We start from the raw sequence: 12,049 nt of genomic DNA on the forward strand, positions 1-12,049 counted from the left end.
TAGAATTTTCTTTAAAAAAAAAAAATACATGTTAAATATATATAATAGACAATAGATATACAATAATAGATAATAACCAATGGATTTTTAAGCGTTCCATATAATAAGAAAAAAAAAAGAAAAATTTGTTATAAAGCTCTTACCGATTTCATTTATTAAACAATGAATAATCATAAGAATTTTATTATTTCTGTAAATGTGATACGTATTATTCCTTGTTTAATAAATGAAATCGGGCCGGTAAGAATTTTGCAACAAATTTTTCTTTTTTTTCTTATTACATGGAACGCTTAAACATTGCTTATTATCTATTGTCTATTATACATATTTAACATGTATTTTTTTTTTAAAGAAAATTCTAAATTAATAACAGATTTTGATAATAGAAAAGTAGTATCTTACCTTGTTTTGATAACAGTATCGTTTTGTTAAAAACAGTTTTATTTATATTATAGAAATTTTTGTTTTTTTGAGCGGAAGAAACGATATCTGCGAGACTCTTACAGTACGGTTTACAATTTCATTGTAATTTTTTTTTTTTTTTAATATTACTGCGTTTTGTTGGATTATTCTTTTATATTTTTTATGAATTATTGATTGTTATCTTATGGATTTATTATTAAAATTTATTGCCTTTCTAGAACAAAATGAATTTCACGGTCAATTTTTTTTTGTTGATAGTCATATCATTCACTTCATACCATATTTTTCCTTTTTTAATAAAAAAATAATTTATCTTTACGAATCGTAGCTCCGTGATGTAATATTGCACTTATTACTTTGAAAGTGTAAAGCTCGATTTTTATCGTTAAATTCGATTTTACCAATCGAATTTATTTCTGTTTTATTTATTCCTTTTTTTAATAAAACTAGTATAATCTCTTGAAAACTAATACTTCTATTTTTTTTTTTTAAATAAGTGATGGGAAATAAAAAAAAATGTTTCATCTTCAGTACTTTCATTTAAACAAGAGTATTTACTATTAAAACAAGCTGTAGTATATTTTCTTTTAAATTGTATTATTTCAAGTACATTATCAAATTGTTGTACTCTACCTAGTACCATAGTACCTAGTGCTGCTATATAGCGGCGCGTAAAGGTACATTAATTCGTAAAGGTACATTAAAAAAATGAATAAAACGACACATTCGAGTCCCGCGATTCATCAAATGGAAAAAAAACGTTGTATAACAAAATTTGAGGTATTTTTTGAAAGTATTCTTTATTACATATCTAATTTAATTGAAATATAATGCTTATATCAATTTCACGCTTTTTTTCTTTTTTTCCCATTTTCATTTCACTGTTAGGTTAATAATGTGTAGAACTGTAAACGTCAAGCCACTGGGTTGGTCTAGTGGTGAATGCGTCTTCCCAAATCAGCTGATTTGGAAGTCGAGAGTTCCAGCGTTCAACTCCTAGTAAAGTCAGTTATTTTTACACGGATCTGAATACTAGATCGTGGATACGGTGTTCTTTAGTGGTTGGGTTTTTCAATTAACCACACATATCAGGAATGGTCGAACTGAGACCGTACAAGACTACACTTCATTTACACTCATACATATCATCCTCTGAAGTATTATCTGAACGGTAATTACTGGAGGCTAAACAGGAAAAAGAAAAGAACAGAACAGTAAACGTAGTTCGTTAAATTCGACGCCTCTTACGACGAAGTTTTAACGAACTCCGTGATCAGTCAGACTAGCAATATCATTCAGTGTTTGCACTTGTGAAAAAAAAAATTAGTAATATTCATATTCCAAATGAATCATTCACTTACTAATATCTCAATTATTAAAATCATTAGCTTTTGCCCATCACAAGTATGAGCGTTTACCGCAGCTGCATATTTTATAAAAAAAAAATCCCGAAATGTTGAATTCCGTTTATAAATACCAAGACTATGGGTTGACAAAATAATACAATAGCTAATTTAACGTTTATTTTAGAAAATATTAAATTTAATATACCTTCTTTTCTAATTATAACATGTCAAACTGCAAGGCTTGCTGATTAAACATTGTTTTCATTGGTCACTTTGAAATTTAAACTACTTCCTGTTCAGATTAACAGATATTCAAGTTATAGTAAAATATTGTAAAAAATTCAAATTAACTTTGACGATCATAAGGTGTTAAGAGTAGTAAATACCTAATATACTGTATAGTAGGCGTAACTTCTTAGTAGATAAACGACGTGATTCTCTTTGCCGATGTCGTGCATGTTGTTTGAACTTGCGTTATAATCCTCTTTACTGTTTTTATAGGTTATAATTTTTTTGTGCTCATTACTTTTTCGATGTCGGTTATACTTTAGTTTTTCTGAATATAAAAAACAAATTGATTTGTCATTCTTTTATCCTCAGAAATTTCTGTAAGATAGTACTGATGGATCTAAATGAGGTAATCCAAAAGCATAATTTGGTGTTAGTGTTATTTATTAAAATTCTGTTATTTCATTGACCTACAGTTTTATTACTTAAGTTTGGCACTAATTGTTCAACTGTTCGTCCATTTATTTAAGTCTTACTAGAGTATCGTTGGTGTCATCACTAAATAGACGTGGCATGCTTATTGGTATTATCGATATGCGTTTCGCTATTTCACTATATTGTTACAACTATTGTTTTACTGTTACTGATCAGGAAAACATCGTATATTTTCCGACTTTTTCTGAGAAAATACCGGTTATATTTTTAATTAAATCGCTTTAATGAGTCCTTCCAAAAAGCATCGTTTTACGGAAAGTGGTCTTTTGTTTTTAAAAGGCGTTACCTTCATACTCCATTTCAGAATACTGGGATTTATCTTCCAAATAACTTCACAGCTGATTATCAACACCTTTTTCCTTATTGAAATAGGACATACATATAAAGACATCAAACACAACATGAATATATTATACATAGCTTTTAAAAATCTAGTCATACATATCTAAAGAATATGAAATTTCCAAAGTTTGGCAGACAAAACATATGTGAATAAACACAATGTAGATCAAATATAAAATTATTTGATTACATAGTTTAGAGTTTTTCTGATATTTTAGGAAACCTGGCAGCACTGATAACAACAGAACTCCACTGATAAAGAGGCTGCTGCTTCTTGGCTCCAAAAGATCCTTTGGAAAAACGTTTCAGTATTTTAAGTGATTTATTTAATAATTTAGCCTTTATAATTTTGTTCAGTGAAAATAGATTTACTGTTAGTTTTTTATTTTAACCTTGTATTTATTTAACAACATAACTGCAACCTTGGCGGCAGATAATCTACAACTTACAGTTGTTATGATATGATCTACATAATGTACATCAGGTAGTTGCTGTATAGGTAAGATGATATGAATATGTAAATCATTCAGGTAAGTTGTGATTTTACATTATATAAATTGATTATTTTAAAACTACTTTTTGGTTCTTTGCTTTCTTTTCTTTCTACTTTTTTTATTAATTTAAATCTTTATAAAAATGAAAGTAATTTTAAAAAAAAAGAAGAGCTTAAGGAATAAGTTTTTTAGAAGAAAACCAGTTCAAGATGAAAAAATTGAAATGCTTAATAAGAAAAAAAAATTATTTTATTTCTCTTGTGAAATGACTGAGGCAGTTTTGGTAATTCTGAGGAATTACTTGATTAATTAAAATCTTTTTCATGGTTTAATATACCAAAGTAGATATTTTTAGAATCAGTAAAACAGAAATCTGAACGTCAGAAAGCAGGTTTGGACAGCAGGTGACCTGTGCAAAGGTCAAAGTGTACATGCCATGTTGTCAGTATTCTAGTCAATTAGCAATCAGTTTTATGAGTTTTTGGTTAGAGTTATACATCCCAACCCCCTGTAGAAGACACCCATCCTGTGACGATTACGGTTGCCCCCCCCCCATTCCTAGCCCTGATGGGCTTTAATGGAGGTTGTTTTTTGACCCTTTAACTGATTACATTACGATTAGATTACATGCGTTAAGGAAAATGCCATTTATTTCTCTGTCAGAAATAATGAAGATAGTCCTTTGACCATTGTTTCCAAATGTATTGGACGAATTTCTGGAGTAAAAGTCAATGCCCAAGGCAGTTGATTTCAATTTATCGGTAATCGGGTTCTGGTAAAGACATAAGTGGACAGCCACTATAAGCCATGATAAGAAAATGTCCAGGTGATAGGGGTTCTGGGTCCCTATGATCCATAGAAACAGTAAAAATGGGATGAGAATTAAGACAGGCTTCAACCTGTGTTAAAACTGTATACCGTTCTTCAAAGTTCAAGATTGTTTGCCTTACTACACATCGTAGATGATATTTTACGCTTTTAATTGTGCTCTCCCATAAGCCACTAAAATGGAGGGAAGAAAGTGGAATAAATGACCATGATATATTTTGTTTGGATATAAAGACTTGAATGTTTGAGTTTAGATTTTCTGAATTTAAATAAGTCACAAAATATTCCTGGCAGAACGGAAGTTGGAACCATTATCAGAAAAAATTTAGGGAGGAATACCTCATTGTGAAATATATCTCTTGAGTGTTGCATTGAATGACTGTGTAGTCAAATCCAAGACTAATTCTAAATGAATTGCATTAGTACTGAGGCATATAAAAAGTGCGATATAAAATTTACTTACGGCTTTGGACCGCTGCCCGCCATGAAGAATTGTAAAGAGACTATTGCACAGAATAGGCTATTGCACAGACAGAATGGATGGGAAGGTACTGTTCTGAAAGGTGGTAACTGACCTAGTTTGAGTTTTTGCGTTAAAACGAAAACAATTCAAACATTTATTAATGATTTATGAAATGCTTGTTTTAACATTTAAGATTCAGTATTTTTGGCATAATGAATGATGTATCAATTGTGCACCAGAATGCAAAAGACGCAAATGCTTAGCAATAATAATTAATTTAGTTGTATTTGCCTTTGAGTGTAGGATAATAGGATTTTTAGCTTGATAACATTATAAAGAGTGTTGTAATCTACCTCCCACATGAGTGTTAATAGGCCTAAGTCATCCAGAAATGGGTCAAGTGAAATTATTTTACTTTGGTTAGAAATAATTTGATTTTCTTAAGTTTATTTATTTCATCACTAAAATGTACATGTTGATACCGTTTTATGAAAAAGGTAAGGGTCTGATTTCATTCTCCTAGTTAAGTAGCCAATGGTTTGTTCAGACCAATTTAATTTAAGATTGTAAATAAGTCTGAAACAAAAGCTAAGTATGTGAATTAGCGTATGTAAAGATGAAAATTGTTGTGTATAGTCACCTAAAATAGTATGTATAAAGCTGTTGATATGCCTTTACGTTTTTCTATAAGATATTCTGGATCCTTTCTGTAGTTATTGAAGTTAATATGAGTATTTGGCTAATGAGATGAAAGTTATAAGAGTCAAGGAGGACCATGCTACCAAAGTGACATATCAGTTAATTTAACTGGATTATAACTCCTATACAATATGTTAGCTGGATTTTCCAAAGACTTAACATAGTGCCATTTAGCATTTGAGGTATATCTTTGAATTTCAGTAATTCCGTTACTAATAAATACCTTCCAATCAGATGGATGTTCATGAATCCAGGACAATGCTGTTGTTGAATCTGAATACAAATGTATTTCGTCCATATGTATATTCAGAGCATTGATTACCTACACTAATTAATAAACGTGTGGTAGTAAACAACCAGATAATTCAAACCTTAGTAGTATTAATTTGCTTTAAAGAAGCAAGTCTTGATTTGGAACAAAGTAAGTTACATGAAATTGTTTGATTAGAAAATAAAGTTCGAATGTAGATACAACAGCCGTAACCCTTTATGGAAGCATCTGAAAATCCATGTGTTTGGATTGAGTTAACCTCAGCATCATTATTGAATTTAATTGGTTGACTTTTCTTAATTAATTTGATTAAGTGCAACTGATTTTATAACTTATACCATTGAGATAACATCGTTTTGAGTAATCATCCCAATTGATTTTAAGTTGCTATAAAAATTGCATAAAGCGTTTATGATAGAAAACAATAGGACCAATAAGACATAATGGGTCAAATACTCCTGTGATATTAGAAAGAAGAATTCTTTTAGTATACATTTTAATATCAAAACAATTGAGTAATTTGGAATGATAATGTATCTATAGAATTGTTCCATAAAATGCCTAAGGTACGTAGCTCATGTTCCTGGGCTAAAGGAATAGAACAATTATGCTCAGGAATAGTAATATTATGATTATTAGAGAACCATCGATGAAATGAAAAACCATAATGTTGGAGTAAATTAGAAACATCAGTTTTTAATTGGATAGCTTCATCTAGATGGTCAGAGTATGCATTGTAAATTAGATTCATTAGGTTTAACTAGTATTTGCTGATACACTTTTGCTATATCTGATGTAATGACATAGTTATGAATTCTAAATCTAAGTATTATTGAGAATAAATCCTGTTGGACAACAGGTCCAACTAATAGTGTATCATTAAGAGATAAACCATTAGAGGTCTTAGGTGAGTCGTCAAAGACAACTTGCATTTTGGTAGTTAGTCTTGAGGGCTTGAATATTGGGTGGTGAAGTAATATATATCTGATTCATTAATTAATAAGTTGTCAGAATTAAGTGATGACATATGACCTAAATTTAAGTTTTTTTTCATAAAGGCGGAATATTCCCTTTTAAGATTAGAATTGTTGAATATCATCAAAGTCTTATTTCTTATTGTGTTTGAATGGAATCATATTTGCTGTGCAAATCAAGAAACTTTCATAATTTGACTTGCAAAGCGTAGCTTTCACCTTCTGACGTATCAAATTTGTCTGTGAATGTTACATTTCTTTTAATGGCAGTCTTAATTGATTTTCTATGGTTTAATGATTGTTCCTTATCCATAATAATTATACTTGTTAATATGGTCAGAAACAAAGTAAATTAAATTAAACAAATAATTTTAAATAGATAACGTGTTAGCATAAATTACGAACCCAGTTTCATTGTAGCATAAGAAAACTCCATGATCGATATCTAATTTCATCCATGAATTAACCATTAATGAAGATCACCAATGAAGCTTGTGTGTAACTGAATTTGCCAAGTTGCAATGTATATTTATATAACTGACATGTATTAGAACTTCACATATAGCTGATATTTATGATAATTTTTATATTATCTGGTCTTTTCCATATTCATTTTTTTAATTATCCAGCCTGTAAGACCAAAAATAATGTACAACAATTTCAGCCGCGGTGTAATACATTGGTTGTGTAAACTTTATACATTAAGTAATTGCCGGATAACCAAATATTATTAAGCACTTCCTTTATTTATTTTTAAATTTACATTGAATTAATTAAAAATTACATTAAATCATAATAGTTTCATACTGTCTAGCTAGGACAGATATAAAATTACTAATGTTGTTTAGTTCACATTTTAAAGGAAAGGAAAATTTATACAATTAATTATTCTACAATAATTAAGATCAGCTGTTTCATTAACAGATAAGAAAAAATAAGATCACAGTATTTGTTTACATTAGGTAAGAGGATAAAGAAAATGAATGAATCTTAACACATAGATATAAATGTTTGTTTATAAAAAACACAATTGAATTATAATGTTGTATGGGTAATTATGTAAGAAATTGAAATATAAAAATATTAGTATTTGAAACAGTAACACTAAAGAATTTCAAGTTAATTCTTTACTGTTAGTTTTTCTCTATAATTATAGAAATGAGAAAAATATTTTAACTTAATTTTGAACAATCTGTAGGAACAGATTTTGTTTTTATCTGTTCATGTAAAATTAATATTTTTAGGTAGAATTTAGATATTTTCACTTATATTTTTAAGATAAAAATGCTTCATTTTAGAGCTATAAAAAAATTATAATATACAGTATTTACAGATTGTATTGGTAGATCAGTAAACAATTCTTTGCATTTGAATCAAGGCAGAGCTCCAAATTTAAAAAGCTTCATGTTCTTAAAACTAAGCTTTAAAGTAACTTCTAATTAATTCATAAATTCTAGTAGTAACATTTGAACTAAAGCAGAACATCAAAGAGAAAATATTCCACATCCATTCAAGAACTACGTGTGTTAAATTTAAAAGAGGCCTCATCACTTAGTTTAGTCTGTAAATAATAGCTTATTAACAAACAATTTCATATTAATGTACATAAGGTGTTGAAAATGATGTCCATTCACTTATATGCACTTGTCAACAAATTTGACCATGTTCCTGGCTACTCTTGTACCCTGTTTATTTCCTGTATGGCATTGGTAATGATTGTTTTCAATTCCTGCAGGGTGTGTAGATTGCTACTATAAAGAATTTTTGCAACACCTACTTTTGTACTCAAATCAAATACCCACCAAGATGAAACCACACTTCATCTGTTAAAAATACGTGATATAAAATACCAGTGTTGCTTCTAATGAAGTTCTTGGTCCATTGACAGTAGTGAATCCTTTTAACATAATCAGCATTAGTTAGCTTATGGAAAATATGCATTTGATATGTATAACATTTCACCATTTTCCTCACTGCAGTGTGGGTTGAACCTAGTGAAATGTTCTTTTTCAAGTTATATCTGCAAAGATTTATGAGGAGATCTTGTAACTGCCACTTTAACACCGAACCTGTTTCACAAAATTTTTTAAGTAACTTCTGAATAATACTTTTGATGCTTCCTTTTCAAATTTCTCCTTGAACTTTCACGGACACACAACATGAAATTTCATCTCTAAATAAGTTTCCATCACAAATACATGTTCTTCAACAGTTAACTGCATTTTAACAAACAACATACAGTTACACAACCTTGTTCAAAAGCCAATGTTCAACACAGACTGACAATACTCAAATGTCCAGGCAATATACAGTCATCCCCACTCCAGCTCCAGTCATACCAACATCATCCGCATTTTTTTTTACCTACCTCACACCAATACATGCATTTTAACAAAAATATGCATTTATTATAAACTTCTGAGTGATGTGGCCTCTTTTAAGTTGAACACTCTGTATTAAAAGATTAGCATCCTACTTGAAGAAACGTATTAAGGCCTATACAGTTTTTACTTACAGCGAATGGAAGAAGCTTTTGTTGTAAAATATTTTATGCTTTTTTTTTATTCAAAATTAAAATATTAAGTATTATTTTAATAAACACTTTTCTGTTGACAGATTATTCAAATTTCTAACTCATCTGTAATTTTTGAAATTCACTTCCAGTTGTGTACACTTTTAGAAATACAGCAATATAAGATAAAAATTATTTACCATTGCATAAAAATTAGTTTTGGTAGACTGAGAATTTCAGTTATTGAACGCTTATGTTTCACTATTTCTTACATATACTTGTACTTAATTTCTTTATTTTTTTGGTATCAGTTAATTTGCCCATTACTGACTCTAAAACCTTTGTAGAAATACCATTTTCTAAATTGTTAAGTTGTAATCTTGATTAAGCCTTGTTTTGTAGGCAGATGTGTAAAAGGAATAAAAATAACTTTTTTTTAATTTATGATTATCATAAATATATTTTATCATTTTTATGTGATAGATTATTAAAAGTATTGAGACAAAGGGAAATCTGGATCTAAGTGTATTCAAAGAACCCCGTGGAGTATCAAGAGTTCTCCAGTTAGTAAGTATATTTGTAGATTGCTTTCCTGTAATTATTGTAGCTTAATTATTCAACATCCTTGTGGTTATCAGTTTTGTCTGTTTTTTTACATTTCTAAAATTTGTTTTTTTTTTTTGTGAAAGTTGTTTCAAGTTTTATTTGTTTTAATTTTTGTTTCCTAAAGTCGTTAGTAAAAAAAACAATCACAATCAAAAAAAAGAAAACAACTTTTCTGTAATATGCAACTGAACTTTTGTTTGAAACTTTAATGTTTAAAGCTCTGTTTGCTTTAAATTTTTATCATAAAATTATTTAAGCAAATAATAAAAGCAAAAAAAAGCTTTCCTAAGAGATGGTTTAACATTACATTTACGATAAAAAGTTTAATAGAAGCAGAAGAATATACTGCATTGAGATGAATAGTCAATTTTTGACACTTTATTTTAATATGTCTTTTATCATAAGAAAATTCTGAGAAACCTTTGTTATTGGTTAGTTATATCATTTAGTCGACTATTATACTGGATTAATATCAAGAAGCAAGGATGCTTTTTATATATAGCTATCATTTGACGTGTTGTTCACCATTTAGTTTGGAAAATACTTACTTAATTGCAATTAATCTAGTATCAACTTGTACTGCTGAATATACATACTAGTACTCTGCTTCAACATTACTTTGTTCCCACAATCTGTATTTGGCCACCATCCATGTGAAAATTTGTGAAAAGTTACATGCAATTATAAAACTTTTGCCTGCAAAGTTTTAAAGCCAGGTTTTAATTTTTATAGCTCCAGATGTTTGTAAAAATAATTTTGCAAGATGTTGATATCAACTCACTTTTTTATATCTACAACTCATTTTATAGATCACTCAATAATCATTTTTATACTATTTGAAACTAAAACAAAAAATGTGCTACAAAAGCATTAAAATTCTTTTTTTTTAATTAGTTCTGAAATGTGAAATCAAATGTAAACTGTTTTAATTTTTCTTAGTAACTGTTTATTTTCATTAGAATTCACAACATTCAGGATTGCATTTTAGTTTTTATTTATTCATCGCTTATTAGAATATTAAAGAAGAATTAAATAAAATGCTAAGATAAAGTAAAATATTATTTTAAAAATAGATTGCTGACAGTGCATGTTAATTTGTGATGATGTGAATTAATATACAGAAAGATTGCTTTAACATTGTTGTACTATTGAATTTATTGGTAATTAGGAAATTAAATTATTTTTATTATGGCTATAAAATGATTAAACTTTCTTATCTACTTTAATTATTATCCATAAGTCACTTATAAATTACTATAAATAATAAAGCATTTTTATTTAATTTAGAATTATGTAGTTAGTTAATAAATATTTTTTTTTTTGTAATTCAAGAAAAAGGTAAATTAACAAAGGAAATAAAAAAAATCTCTAACTCAACTAATGAAAAAATTTATTTACCTTAAAAAAAACATTGAATCTAAGGCATGTTTCTCACATTATTGAATGTAATCACTATTTTGCAGTATCTTCATAATAGATTTTTTCTTTCTGATGTAATATATATGAAGACAATTCTGGATTTTATATTGTAGAACATATTTTTCACAATTGTCTGAGAAAAAGTACAAGAAATATAAAAGGATCAATAAAGAGAAGTCTGTTGATACTTGCAACAAACGTGTGGAAGCGATTGGTCTATCTGCACATTTGTCTTAAATTTAGGTTTTAATCCGTAAATTTTTAAATTAAATTTTTCATCTTGCATCTTTGAAAAAATAATTTTACATAAAAATGAAGCATTAACATTTGGGATTGTTAAAAAGTGTTTTACGGTAATTTTAGATTAAATAAAGCAAGAGATGATAGGAAAGGATGTAGTTGCAAATTTCCTGTGAATTATACTTACAATCATGGACTGTGTTTGATTCGCAAAGAATTAATTAATAATTATTTTGATGTTTACTTTTATAGTATTTTTATTCCAGGTTATTGGTACTTTAGCAGGACTAGCTATATATGGATATGAAGGCATAGAAACAGTGAAATTATGTGCTCAAACTGTTTGGCTCACATACAGTTATCCATTCGAGTAAGTAAAAAGCATCTGATATCAAATAGAATTCTATGAATTTAAAAGTGTAGAAAAGAAATATATTCATCATAGCATTATCATGTAATTTTAATATTCAATTCAATTTATTCAAGTACTTAAAATATTAATTAAATATTTTTAAAAGATTTTTTTTATTATTATCTTTTAAAAAGTTATGGAAAATTAAAATTACACTTTTAGGTAAATGGGGAAAAAGCAGCATATGTTTTTTGCATAAGCTCTGCAGTTTGTACCAGTTTTCTTCAAATAAGAAAACTGTACCTTTCATAAGAGTAATACAGAAAAAACAATCTTCAGTAAGGTATAAAATTCAGT

At 28.2% G+C, this 12,049-nt stretch overlaps 1 protein-coding gene across 1 annotated transcript in view; it reads left to right on the top strand.

The window, feature by feature from the left end:
* The first annotated feature begins 2,116 nt into the window (after positions 1-2,116).
* The window catches only part of LOC142323162 (synaptophysin-like), a 32,331-nt gene continuing 22,398 nt past the window's right edge, over positions 2,117-12,049 (top strand). Inside the window, exons 1-3 of the mRNA XM_075362443.1 lie at positions 2,117-2,406; positions 9,559-9,642; positions 11,607-11,710. Of these exons, the coding sequence (XP_075218558.1) occupies positions 2,392-2,406; positions 9,559-9,642; positions 11,607-11,710 (203 nt within the window). The 5' untranslated portion in view covers positions 2,117-2,391. The remainder of the gene's footprint in view (positions 2,407-9,558; positions 9,643-11,606; positions 11,711-12,049) is intronic.

Source organism: Lycorma delicatula, chromosome 4, assembly GCF_047948215.1.
Source record: "Lycorma delicatula isolate Av1 chromosome 4, ASM4794821v1, whole genome shotgun sequence".
Taxonomy (NCBI): domain Eukaryota; kingdom Metazoa; phylum Arthropoda; class Insecta; order Hemiptera; family Fulgoridae; genus Lycorma; species Lycorma delicatula.